Below are 14,353 nucleotides of genomic sequence, written 5' to 3' on the forward strand. Positions count from 1 at the left end.
AAAATTCCAAGAGGAAACATGCGAAAGGCCCTTTCTGGCTCAAAGGTGGCCAAATTACTGTATTTAATCTAATCATCAGTACAAAATTCAGTAACAAGTAGAATATATGGGTCTTATATCCATTTGATAGGAAACGGGAAGTACTTCTTGAATATTGATTCTGCCAGACCAGTTTCCTCTGATGTAGATGATGTAATGTTTTCATAAAATTGGGAGAATTTCTATTTCAAAAAGTTTGTATACACACACAGTGAATTCAAAAGTCTATACCACAAAATGTTAGCAGTAATTATCTCTGAGAGACGTATTATAGGTGGTTTTAATTTTCTTCCATTTGCTTCTCTATTTTTTCAAATTTTCAACAATGGACATATATTACTATTATAATATTTTTTAAAAGGAGTATAGTTTGGGGACTTCCCCAGTGGCGCAGTGGTTAAGAATCCGCCTGCCAATGCAGGGGACATGGGTTCGATCCCTGGTCCTGGAAGATCCGACATGCCGCGGAGCAACTAAGCCCATGCGCCACAATTACTGAGCCTGCGCTCTAGAGCCCGTGAGCCACAACTACTGAAGCCTGCGCGCCTAGAGCCCGTGCTCCGCAACGAGAAGCCACTGCAATGAGAAGCCCGCACACCCCAACGAAGAGTAGCCCTTGCTCGCCATAACTAGAGAAAGCCCGCGCTCAGCAACAAAGACCCAACGCAGCCAAAAATAAATAAATAATTTAAAAATTGTTAAAAAGAAAAGGAATATAGTTTTTTAAAAATGACTATTAAGCACTACTCCCAAATTATACAAAACAAAAATAATGTGAGAGAAGGCTCTCAGACATTCACACCTAAATGTGAACTTATTATTCAGATTTATAATGCTGAAGGGAATAAAACATGTTATTTACAAATTCAAAAGCTGAAGATCAGGGTAATAGATTCAAGTTCAAGTAGATATTAAGGGACCACAACATTAGGGTACAGAGTACTAAACAGAAGGCTCTGAATAGCCAAAAGGTGGAGCCATGAAGTTGCTGGGCTCTGTGAAGAAGGAGCAGAGTAAATAGAAGTGGCTGAATGCAGCCCAAAGCTGAGAATTTGGTGAGGAATATGCCCTGCCCCCTCCTTCTTTCAGGAGACATGGAAAGGTATTTTATCTTCTTAGGATCTGTCCCCCTTTCCTTGCTAATAGGGAAGCCAGCCTTTAGCAGGAGGACCCCTTAAATCCATCCTCCCCCTTGCTGGCATTTGCATACATGCTTATCTTTTTCACTCTCCTCCCTGAAACCCTTCAGTGGCTGTCCAAAAGAAGGCCTATGAAGCCTTCCAAGATATGACACTTAAAAAAAAACACACACACACAACAAGATATGACACTTGTCGTGTTCTCACCACTGCTTTCCTCATAGTTAAGATCCTGGCAACGAGAGCTACTTACAGTTCGCTATACATAGGCTGTGTTTTATTAGCTATTCTGTGCCTTTGCCTGGATGCACGTTCCCACTTCCGTCTCTTTTACCTCACTTAATTCACGTTCAGTCATCATGGCCCAAAAGCTTTCTCTGAACTCCCACCCGCATTCCTGGGCTGAGCTAGGCTTCCTTGTTCAGAGCTCTCAAATCATCACATTTAGTCACTGCCATGGACCTAGGTTTATGTGTCCATCTATTTCACTAGATTCTGAGCTCTCAAGGGCAGAGACTGAGAACTCCTTATTCACTTTTATATCCCAAACATAGTGCCTGGCACCTCGTAGGTACACAGCACCTGCAGTAGGGGCTGATGAACCAAGCACCTCAGTAGGAATGGAGCCCCTATTCCATCTTGGGTATAAATACAGAACTCACACTTACTCAGATGCAGAGGCAACTGAGATCCCCTCCTCCCAGTCATAGCTATCTGGAATCCCACTGCCTATAATCAAAACTTCCCCCTTTCTCAATCCAGCACTGAGAGTCCTTCTTCCCTCCTTGGTTTAACTAAAATCTGGCTCTTACTGGAAAATACTCCCATATAGCTTTCTCATACATATGTTGCTTATTCCCTCACATTCAATGTACACTGGTGTCCTCCTCTCTTCCTCAAAGCTTCCTAATTATTACTCCTTGACTTTCACATAAACGCCCTGGTCCCTTTGAAAATCTGTGGTAATCTCACCTTTCCCCCCTGCTAATTCAGGTAATTTACCAACCTCCACCACTTCCTGGTATTTTGGCACCTGGGTTAGTCTTCCTCTCCCTCCTCAGTCCTTGTTTGTCTTCATTCGAGAGGATTTCACTGTCCATGAAAACCATCCACATAACACTGGCTTCTCAGTTCTTTGACCACCTCAACTGAAATAACCTTTGCCCCCAACAGGCCTACCACCATACTCCGCAATTGTCTTCTCAGCTGCTCCACTCTTGAAATCTCAAATTCAGTCAACCCTCACTGACCTTCACTCCCATGCCCCTTCTACGTCCTCCCTGCTATCAACCCCATCTCCACTTCAATCCCTAAGCAGTCTAGACTCCTTGGACCATTACTCTAATCACTTTTGCTGAGTCCTTAACATCTTCACCTTGTCATCCTTTCATCTTACAGAGCAAAACCCCAATCCTCAATCGTCTCCCATCTCCACTCCTACAACTCGATGCTGAGTGTTGTCATAGGAAATCACATAATCACTCTGACTAATGCCACTACAAATTCAGTCTCTCACCTCAGCTGTGACCCCTAGTTTGCCTGAGGAGTTCTTCATCATGTTCTGTAGTCAATACCTGAGCATTTCTCCACTTTCCTCAAATCTCCTAGCGTACTACTTCCCTCTTCACCTTCAGTGGATGACCATGCAAAAATACCACAGGGAAAAAAAAAACAGAAGACATCAGGCAGGCACTCCCTCAACTTTTTACCTTAATACCTGCAAACACCTACATGATAATCATACTTTCCTCTGACAAAATGTTAGAGATGTGCTTCTACCATCTAAGGCTAAAATCTCCAGAGTGTGCTTGAGCTCATCCGTCTGGGTCCTCATAGGGATTTTGCTCCATCATACATTCATTCTGTCTCCTCCTGCCTCCTTTCTGGCTCCCTCCCATATTAGTATTTCACGATGCTCCGATTTCCCTCATCTCTCCACCCCACCAACACAAAATTCTCACTGCAATTTCATATCCTTTCTTCTACGTCCAGCTTTAGCTTATTCTTCCCTTGAATTCACAGCCAAATTTCTGGAAGACGTGTTCATGTTTGTTGTCCCTACTGCTTTATCTCCCATTTCCTGCTTAAGCCACAGTTAAATAGCTTCTACTCTCAATACTCTATTAATATGGTTGCTCCCGGGGTTTCCCTGGTGGCGCAGTGATTGAGAGTCTGCCTGCCAATGCAGGGGACACGGGTTCGAGCCCTGGTCTGGGAAGATCCCACATACCGCGGAGCAACTGGGCCCATGAGCCACAACTACTGAGCCTGCGCCTCTGGAGCTTGTGCTCCGCAACAAGAGAGGCCGCGATAGTGAGAGGCCCACGCACGGTGATGAAGAGTGGCCCCCGCTCGCCACAACTAGAGAAAGCCCTCGCACAGAAACGAAGACCTAATACAGCCAAAGATAAATAAATAAATTAAAAATATATATATATATGGTTGCTCCCCATGTCAATGTCTTTTTGCCAAATCCAAGGGCCATTTCAGACTTGTCTTCCGGTTCCTTTGAAAGCCTTGTACTTCTGGGCTTTATGCCCTCTTGTTGTCATCCCTTCTCAGTGGGATCCCCTTTCCTCTGCTATGCAGTTAAGTATGTTGGTGTGCCTCTGGGTTCTTTTCAGCCCTCTTACCTTACTATACTTTCCCTGGATCATCTCATCTACTAACTTAACTACAATTACCATTTTTTGGTTATTATTTCCAAATCTTTAGAACAGATCTCTCTCCTGCTTCAGACCTATAAATCCAACTGCCTACTGTTTATCTCCTCTGCTATATCTCATGGACTACTCAATATTAAAATACATCTAATCCTGAACTAATCATATTCCCACTCTCTCCCCACATAACTCTTCTTGCTTTGTTCTAGTACCTATCTCAGTGACAAAGCCTAGGTTTTATTCTTCTGCCTCTCTTATCTTCCAATTCAAAGCACTAAGTCCTAACAATTCCATTTCCTAAAAATCTCTGAAATCTATCCATGTTCCTCAAAGTCCATTGCCACTATCTAGCACAGTGGTTAAGAGCACTGGTTCAGAAGCTACACTTGGTTCAAATCCTCACTCCACTATATATTATCCAGCTGTGTGAGTCTACACAAGCAACAACTTCTCAAGTGCCTCAGTTCTCACTACTCAAAATATGTTACCTATCATTAGTGCAGACCACCATCACCTCTACCTTGGATTACCCTGACAGCATCTTAAGAGGGCTACTAGTCTCCAGTCTGGCCCTTCTGCAATCCAACCTCCTCAGTAATCTTTCTAAAACACAAATCTCATCATGTTACTCCTTACTGTAAATTCTTAAATGATTCCCCATTGCCTTCAAGAAAACATTTCAACCCCTTAAAAATGCACATAGGACCTTTAAAGTCTGGTCCCTAATTCCTTCTCTTATTCCTGTCCTCTATCACATGCATGCCATACTGAACTATTTGGAGATCCTCAGACTTACAGTGCTATTCTTTGCCTCTGGGCCTCTGCATATACAGGCATCCCTTGGAAATATTACAGGTTCAGTTCCAGACCACCACAATAAAGCAAATACTGCAATAAAGTGAGTCACACAAATTTTCTGGTTTCCCAGTGCATATAAAAGTTATGTTTACACAATACCAGAGTCTATTAAGTGTATAATAGCATTATCTCTAAAAGAACAATGCACATACCTTAATTAAAAAATAATGCTGTCAGAAAAATGGGACCAATAGACTTGTTCAACACAGGATTGCCACAAATCTTCCATTTGTAAAATATACAGTATCTGCGAAATGGAATAAAGCAAGGTGTGCTTGTACTGTTCTGACTGCAAACCCTCTCTCCCTTCTAAACTGGCTAGATCAACTTATACTTCTGCTTTACATCTCCTTTTGGGTATCACTTCTTCTAAAAGCCTGACTCCTAAGGTTGGTGAGGTGCACCCCAACTAGATCCTTAGCATTCCATACCTACTTTCATCCTAAATATTAGGTGTTAATCTCAACCATAATTGCTTCTTTAGACTGTAAGTTCCTTGAAGATAGTAACCATGCCTTATTCACTACTATGTCCCTAGGGACTAGGATAGTGATGGGCACATAGAAGACATTCAACCAATACCTGTTGAATAAATTATTGAGTATGCACTGCTTGCACACCTTTTAATTAACTTTATCTAAAATTTAAAATGTTACATCTAACCAATCATGTCACCAATCTATACAGCCCTTTAATGTAGAAGGGATTTCTTATTTTCTACCGTATATCCTATGGAAGAAGTGATCTGAATACAGACACACCACATTTTGCAGAATGCAAGTAACCTTAAAATTGACTTAACTGCCACATTTTAGAAGAAATTTTAAAAGATTACATTGAGAAAATCCTTAATGCACAGTGAAAAGAGACAATAAAAGGAGGTTTTTTTATTCAAAGGTATAACTGGATAAGTAGATTTGTTTACAACCATTCTTGTGAAATACTTTTTAAAAAAATACAACCAACTTCTTTGCCAAAAGCAGACACAGACCTCAACTATGATGACCTAATTTTTGGTGGATAATGTACATGATTAGGCAGAAATAGGCAAGCTCACACTGGTAGATTAACTATCCCAGTCAAAACTCCGTTTGCGGCCCCCACTTCTTGACCGATTTCTGTTCCCACTTCGTCTTCTACCATCTTGTCGACTTCCTGACCGACTCCCCTGTCGACTCTGTCTACCTGACCGGCCACCAGATCGACCACCTGACCGGCCCGACCGGCCTGAACGGCCACTTGACCAGCCACTCCTCTGTCTGGAATTAGAAGATGTGCTTCCATCATAATATTCTTCAATTTCAGGCAACTTGGCTGGCACTGAGAGTACCCAGTCTGAATCATGCCATTCTGCCTGTTGGGATAATTTACAGGATTAATATAAATGCAAAATAGAAACCATAAGCAAACACGTGAATATGAGACTCTTTTCATATCCATTAGCTAAAGGCCATCTAGCCATTAAGTTCAAAGTATCTAGAACAAAACTGAAGACCAGAAAACAAAAACATATTCAAAGCTCATTCACTAAAGTTTCTAAGTTTTATGAACAAACAAAACAGAAACAGACTCAGATACAGAGAACAAACACGTGGCTGCCAGAGGAGAGGGAGGTGGGGGGTAAGTGAAACACGTAAGAGAGATCAAGAGGTACAAACTTCCAGTTACAAAATAAATGAATCACAAGGATGAGATGTACAGCATGGGGAACACAGTCAATTACATTGTATTATCTTTGAACGGTGACAGTAACTAGACTTATCACAGCGATCATTTTGTAATATATAGAAATATTGAATCACTATATTGTATACCTGGTACTAACACAGTTTTGTAGGTCAATTATACTTCAATTTTTTAAAAAATGCAGACAATGGGAGGAAATTCTTCAAAATGCTAACAGTGGTTATCTCTGGGGGGTGAGGATTATGAGCGCTTGTTATTTTTTACTTTATTCTTCCATGTGTTTCTAGTTGTGTGCGATAAACATGTACTGCTTGTAAAATTAGAAAGAAAATAAATTTCATTAAAAATGAAAAAAATCGATCCTGTTAAAATTTAAATCTCAAATTTAACATAACAATACAAAGCTTGGTTCCCCTCCCCAGTGGCCCCCCCCCCGACCAAAAAAAAAGTTTCTAAAAGTTAAGTTTTAGTCTCAGGAGAAATTTTCAGGCTGATTTTGGGACTCTAAATTCCTACTCAGTTTATACATTCTAAAAGAGAGCACCAGTTTCTCAGCACAAAACGAATAAGTCATTAATAAGTAGTACATTGCTTTCAGCAGATACATTGACAGAAGCAAGGAGTGTGAGCTGAGATTAAAAATCTGTCAACACCAGCCAGGGACTAAAAAATGTAGCCATTGGAAACAATTTGGTATTGGGGTAAACAACTCAAGATATAAAAATCATTGCAGGGGCTTCCCTGGTGGTGTAGTGGTTGGGAGTCCGCCTGCCAATGCAGGGGATGTGGGTTCATGCCCCGGTCTGGGAGGATCCCACATGCCTCAGAGCGGCTGGGCCTGTGGTCCACGGCTGCTGAGCCTGAGCGTCTGGAGCTTGTGCTCCGCAGAGGGAGAGGCCGCAACGGTGAGAGGCCCACGCAAAAAAAAAAAAAAAAAAAATCATTGTAGCTCATAAGAGCATCGGTATGTCATATCCTGCTACATTAACTGTTTTTCATTGTGATCATGAGTTGCCAAGGCAAGTTAATATTAAAATACCTTACAGGTAAGAGTGAGCAGAGACAAAGAGCCACATACACCACTGGTGGCAATATATGACCAAAGCCCTAAAAATACACACACCTTTCGGCCAAGCAGACATCTTAAAAAGTTCATCTTAAAGAGACAAACATGACAATGCATAAAGAGTTAGCTATGCCAACATTTAAGGCTGACCCTAAATGCCAACATTTAAGGCTGACCTGTTTATAACAGAATATTAGTATTAGAAATAATCTAAATGTCATAAAATAGGACATTGATTAAGTTGGCCACCCAGGTGGCCAAATGCCAGGGAGCCAATAAAAACAAGTAACTGTACAGTTGACAAAGAAATGTGTTTACAATATATTCTGAATTTGTAAAAAGACTTTAAAAACCAAATAATCCCATTCTTGTTTCAAAATATGTATATAAATATGTACCGGGATGTAATAGACAAATTCCACAGTGTAGGAATCTAGTGGACAATCTCTTTCTTCAACAGATAAAATACAAGGAAAATTTTTTTAAAGAAAGAGAGAAAGGAAGGAGAACCTATAAAGTAAACGAGACAAACATAAAATTACAATGTATGAACCTTATGGACCTTATATTTAAAAATATGTAGGAGACAAAGGGAAAATTTAAACAGAAAATTGGATAATATTGAGGAATTATTATTTTGGGGAATTTAGTTATGGTATTACGATTGTGTTTTTGGAAAGTGTTTTTAATATTTTAGGTATATAGAAATATTTATGGTTGAAATGACAGACTTCCTAGAATTTGTTTCAAAAGAATACAGGAGAGAGTGGGGAAGTGGATGGAAGTAGACATGAAACACAATTGGCCATGAGTTGATAACTGTGGAAGGTGGGTGCTGGGTACATGAGGATTCAGTATGCAATTCTATTTTTTCACGTTTGAAATTATTCATAATTTTTAAATGTTTTAAGTTATGATACAGACTGGATATTTATTATTTATTATTATTTTATTAAGGAATTATTAAATGATTTAGGCATTTAGCCTAAATCAATGTCATAATGATATTATGACTATGTTATTTTTAATCCATATCTTTTAGAGAAACATACTTAACTATTTAACAGACAAAAGTTTTTAAATACCAGGCTTCCCTGGTGGCGCACTGGTTAAGAATCCGCCTGCCAACGCAAGGGACACGGTTCGAGCCCTTGTCCGGGAAGATCCCACATGCTGTGGAGCAACTAAGCCCGCGAGCCACAACTACCAAAGCCCACGCACCCTCGAGCCCGTGCTCTGCAACAAGAGAAGCCACTGCAATGAGAAGCCCACGCACTGCAACAAAGTGCAGCCCCCGCTCGCTGCAACTAGAGAAAGCCCATGTGCAGCAATGAAGACCCAAGGCAGCCAAAAATAAAATAAATAATTTATTTTTAAAAAAATTTTAAATACCTGTAACCTTTCTGACTCAGTTGTGGGAACATCAAAGCAAACACCCTAAAAGCAAAATGAAAAAATTTTTATTTAGATGCATATGAGGTGATTTTTTAAAATATCTGCTTGTAATCTTGTATTAGCTAAAAAAAGATTAAGCTTGTCCCATGATTGCCTATAGGACTAAACCAGCTAATATATAATAATGCATGACACAGAATGGCTGCTAATTGTACTTCCTAAATCTAAGAGTAAACCAGTATCTAATAAGAACTGACTACTACTGAGAATCTAGAGTATTCTCTAGAAAAGTTTTTGTAGACACTATAATGTTCCATGTCCCTTGTAAAATGACCCATCTAATAAACTCCTTTAAAAATGTAGTGCCAGAAACTTTCTCTCGTAAAGTGCTGAAATGTTTATCAGATTCCGAGAATGAAGTAACCTAAGATGCTTCCTCTTTGGTTTTGGTTGCTGATAAGTTGCAAGTTAATTTAATATTCAAGTATAGCTTTGCCCTAAGGACCTTGGTATATTTTCCTTCCCCTCTACAATTTTTCTGCATGTGCATATTTGTCTCATACTTGCCACTGATCTTTTTTCAAGGTAAGTAGTATTAAATTTGAGAAAGATAACTATTTCCAATAAATGGGCTAATAAATTATAGACTAGAATGAACCTATGTTGTCAAGTGAGATGAATAAATGTAACATCTTTTCTCAAAACCATTAGAAGAAATCAGTCACTTATATTACAGATGGTCTTAACTTTGCTATTTCATAATTCTATGAAAATACTTAATTCACTTTATTATCCTCATTATCAATCAATAGCAGGCCACTTAAAAACCAATATTGTGTATTTTCTAAAAAATAGAGCTGTTTAGCTGTTGCAATTATAAGTTACTTAACCTTAGAAAATAAACACACACAACCACATGTAATATGTATACAAAGGCAGAAACTTAGAAAACTCGGATATTAGTCAAATTAAGCAGAATGACTTTCAGCTTTCTGGAGGAATGGGTTACTTAAATAACTCCCCAAATTTACAAGTGGAAACATACTAAACACATGGAGAACATCCCATTAGGCTTCAAAAAAAAAAAAAGAATCTGCTAGTCTTTATAATCGTACGGCAGTTGTCTAGAAAAGCCTACCGTATTTCCTTTTAGGAGGCACATTCTGGTAATTTGGGACACAGCATTACTACTCAGCTTTCTGTTAAGTTCTTTCCAAGCACAGCTAACATCCTGTATTTCTTCTGGGCTTTCCAGAGTCATGGTCACAAACCCCTTAAGGAATAAAAGTCACATTATGTTTCGGAAAAAAGCAGCAGCAGCAGGACAATGACATTCTAACTTGACAGCCCTTTTTGACTTAACCATGTACTTCTTATGAGCCAATAGTATAACATGACTGCTGAGAAAACAACTTCTTTGAAACTATATTAATAGAAGACTAATGTTTATAGATCATTGAAAGTACCATTCTTCTATACATTGCTGTAAAGACTACATTTAATTCTAACCATTGTTCTTTAAGAGGAAATTAAACAAACTAGAGCATCCCAGAAAAGATAAGGTAGTGAACAATTAAGGAAATGCTGAAGGAATCAAAGTTAGCTTTGAGTGGAAAAACAAGAGGACATAAACCTCTTTAAACTTCTGAAGGACTATTACATAAGCAAAAATTACTTGTTCTGTAGAACTTCACTGGACAACAAAAGGATCAACATGAAGAAGATATAGGGAGGCAGTCACCCAACAAATATTTGAGTGCCCCCTATGTATGTGCCAGAGATGCTCTATGTGCTAGAGATTCAGCAGTAAATAGTCCTTTGTCTCATGGAGGTTACATTCTAGTGTGTGTGTGGCAGGGGGTTGGCATGGCGGCATTGGATAATGGTGGGAGAGGAGACAGTAAACAAATAAGGAAATATATATAATGTCAGATAGTAATAAGAATCATAAAAAAAAATAAAGCAGGGGAAGAAAATGAAAATAGAGAGTAAAGGGAGGGGTAAGCTATTTTAGAGTGTGATGAGGAAAGACTTCTCTGACACAGTGGTATCTGAGTAGAAACCTGAATGAAGTGAAGGAGAGAGCCAAGGTTATTAAAACGAAAGAACCTTCAAAACAGCACAAATAAGTGTAAAGGCCTTTTGTAGGATTAAGTTTATGTTTGAGTATCAGCAAGTAGGTTAGGGTAGTGAAAACAAGCAAGGGGAGAGTGATAGGAGGTGTGGCCAGAGAGGTAGCAAGGGAAGACCCTACAGGACATTCATGGTTAAGACTGGATTTTTATATGATATTTACCATAAAAGAAATATCAAACCACTAACACCCTGTTGCTAAGATATTTAATCAGAGGATAGGTGACCCATATGCCAAAGAGGGATACTTTATTAGATAAAAGTTGGGAATAAATTACCTCTGACATACTTCTTAGCTTTAAAAGTCTATCTTCATATTTGCTTAAGAAGTATGGTTTAAATGTTTTCTTGAGAAGTATCTGGTGGGTTATTAGGGATAGGGTATTTGCTCAGTCAGTGCTAAAGTATCATCCCACAGATTACTTACTAATTATAGAGAGTAAAATATACCTTTATAATGGGAATATATGGCTCTGGGTATGGTTTGTTTTGACATCTGATACTGAACTGGCAGGGGGACAGATCAGATGGTGTTTTTTAAACACACATACACGCACGCACACACACACACACACACACACACACACAGACACCCTCCACATATACAAGCAATCCTTACTTTGCAATGGTGTTGTGTTAGCTGCAGAGTCTACTTCTCGATTTGCATGGCTCCATGGCAAACAAAATGAGGACTAGGTTCTGGTATGCAAGTTTCGGTTAACAAAGTACTGTGCAAAGTGAAGATGTCCTATATTTCCCTCCAGATGGAGAGATATCTATGGTTCAATTTTAATCCTTCTCAACCACATGCAATTTTCTCACAGACTTCTACCTTATCGGAGGTGATCAAAGAACGTGGTTCAAAACTTGATGCGCCAGAGATGTGGGCTAATGCTGCAGCCAGTGCATCCACTGCCCCTTTCTCTTCTATCAGTCTCTGAGCTGATGGTCGGAAAAAATCAACAGCAGCATAAGAAACGCAAGCCAGAGACCTATGGTTTAAAAATAGTAAATTTCTTGGTCAAGACAAAGGGGAAAAATTAAAGATAAGAGAATGAATGGGAAAAGAGAGAAACGTTTTCGTATTTTAATATAATTAAATGTCTGCTGGTAAAACTGGTGATTAAATTTTCTGATATGTGAACTAGGAGAGCTTAAAGATGTATAGCCTAATACAAAAGAAAAAAAATCATTCAGCAAGGTCAGAAAGCATACCTGATGGCATCCATGCTTTTAGATTTAACTAAATCCATTGTAGAAGGAACACCTACACGTTTAAAAGTAATTCCCTGAAAATGAAAGAATTACAGTAAAGAAAAATGGAAGTCTTTACAATTAATTCCTAAATTAATCTAGTTTGTTGAATTTCCATTACTTGGACTTAAAGATTTCCAAGCTCTAGCAGATCAAAAGATTTTCTAATAAATCATCGATTACAAATTCTAGAAAGAGAAAAAAAATGTTTTTGAATTGTCTCTTAGTTACAATCATGGAATTTCAGTTGCAAAATAAAGCTGATTTAAAGAAAAGAAAAGGATGCTGTTTATATCAATCAACTTTTTTCTTATTATCCTCATTTTACAAAGTATATGAAATAGTGTATGAAAACACCCATCATAAAAATAGGAAAAATGTGAAATACCACAAAAACTCCAGACCACAAAAAATGTGCAATTTCTTATAGAAACTGGTTAGTGTACCATTACTCGACATAATCTTAACTATTACACCAAGACAATGTCACATTCATCCATTTACAATACTGGAGTAAGAGGTACTGAAATCACAATGCACTTCTGATTTTAGTATCAAGGGAGAAGTTCAAGGGAAAAATGAGAAAGTCAGCTCTTCTGTCTTCACAATAAAAGCTGTATTAAAACAAAGTCTTGCAGCTAATATAAATTTAGCTCTCCACATGCTTCACATCCAAATACAGCTTAAACTGAGAAACGTTATAACGATCTAATTGTGAGAACAAATACAAAAAGATCTCTTTTCTACGGCACCATTCAGATAATAAGCCTGAAATAATTTAACTCTACTTACTGCTTTTTGTTCCACATATCTTAATTGACCTCTTTCTCTTGGTTGATAAAAACATATGCAAATCCCTGTCCGGCCAGCTCTACCTGTGCGCCCAGAGCGATGAATATAGGATTCAACATCCTAAAATTAAAAGAGGTAACTCTTCTTAAAAATCTAGCAAATTAAACACTCATTCCAGCATCCAAATAATAATAAGAAAAATAACAAAACTACTACTATCAATAATAACATTTTTATTTCAATCCTGTTGCTCTTTTCAATATCCCAAAGGGGGATGTTGAAACATCCCATCTGCAATAAAGTGTATAGGATTTAAAAACTTTTTATCCACTCCATCCCAGGGTTCTTTACATGGCAACTTTTTATAATTCCCTTGCATGATTCCATGCCTCAAATCCAAATAAAGAGGTTAATCATTTGCAAAGGCACCAGATTCTAATCAATTTAACATCACACTAACAAAAAATGGCTAAGAGCAAGAAAAGATAACATATTTTTCATATATAAGCAATGTCTTAAAAATAAAACAGCAATTTATATAGCTGTTCTTATTTTCTCCAAATCAAATCTCATTTCCTTGAAAATTAAAAACACAATGAGGTATCACCGTATTCCTATTAGAATGGTCATCATCAAGAAGACAAAAGATAACAAATGCTGCTGTGGAAGTGGAGAAAAGATAACTTTGTGCACTGTTGGTGGGATTGTAAATTGGTACAGTCACTATGGAAAACAGTATGGAGGATCCTCAAAAAATTAAAAATAGAACTACCACAGGATCCAGCAATTCCACTTCTGCGTATATATCCAAAGAAATAAAAACACTTAATTCAAAAAGATATCTGCACCCCCATGTTCACAGCAGCATTATTTACAATAGTCAAGACATGGAAACAACTTAAGTGTCCATCAACAGATGAATGAATAAAAAAGTTATGGTATATATATGTATATATATACCATACACATATGGAATATTATTCAGCCATAAAAAAGAGGAAATCTTACCATTTGTGACTACATGGCTAGACCTTGAAGGCATTATGCTAAGTGAAATAAATCAGAGAAAGACAAATACTGTATGATCTCACTTATATATGGAATCTAAAAAAAAAAACCCAATAACAACAAACAAAAAACTAAACTCATAGAAACAGAGATCAGACTTGTGGCTACCAAAAGCAGAGGATGGGGGGAGGGAGAAATGAAGGAAGGTGGTCAAAAGATACAAACTTCCAGTTAAACAATAGGTACTATGGGTGTAATGTACAACATGATGACTACAGCTAACACTGCTATATGACATAGTATAGGAAAGTTGTGAAGAG

At 38.2% G+C, this 14,353-nt stretch overlaps 1 protein-coding gene across 1 annotated transcript in view; it reads right to left on the minus strand.

Annotated features, from left to right (window-relative positions):
- Window positions 1-5,571: 5,571 nt before the first annotated feature.
- DDX50 (DExD-box helicase 50) overlaps window positions 5,572-14,353 on the minus strand; it is a 32,571-nt gene continuing 23,789 nt past the window's right edge. Inside the window, exons 10-15 of the mRNA XM_065894935.1 lie at window positions 13,026-13,145; window positions 12,195-12,268; window positions 11,812-11,971; window positions 9,985-10,119; window positions 8,844-8,888; window positions 5,572-6,053 (exon numbers count right to left, since the gene is read on the minus strand). Of these exons, the coding sequence (XP_065751007.1) occupies window positions 5,766-6,053; window positions 8,844-8,888; window positions 9,985-10,119; window positions 11,812-11,971; window positions 12,195-12,268; window positions 13,026-13,145 (822 nt within the window). The 3' untranslated portion in view covers window positions 5,572-5,765. The remainder of the gene's footprint in view (window positions 6,054-8,843; window positions 8,889-9,984; window positions 10,120-11,811; window positions 11,972-12,194; window positions 12,269-13,025; window positions 13,146-14,353) is intronic.

This window comes from Phocoena phocoena, chromosome 16, assembly GCF_963924675.1.
Source record: "Phocoena phocoena chromosome 16, mPhoPho1.1, whole genome shotgun sequence".
Lineage (NCBI taxonomy): Eukaryota > Metazoa > Chordata > Mammalia > Artiodactyla > Phocoenidae > Phocoena > Phocoena phocoena.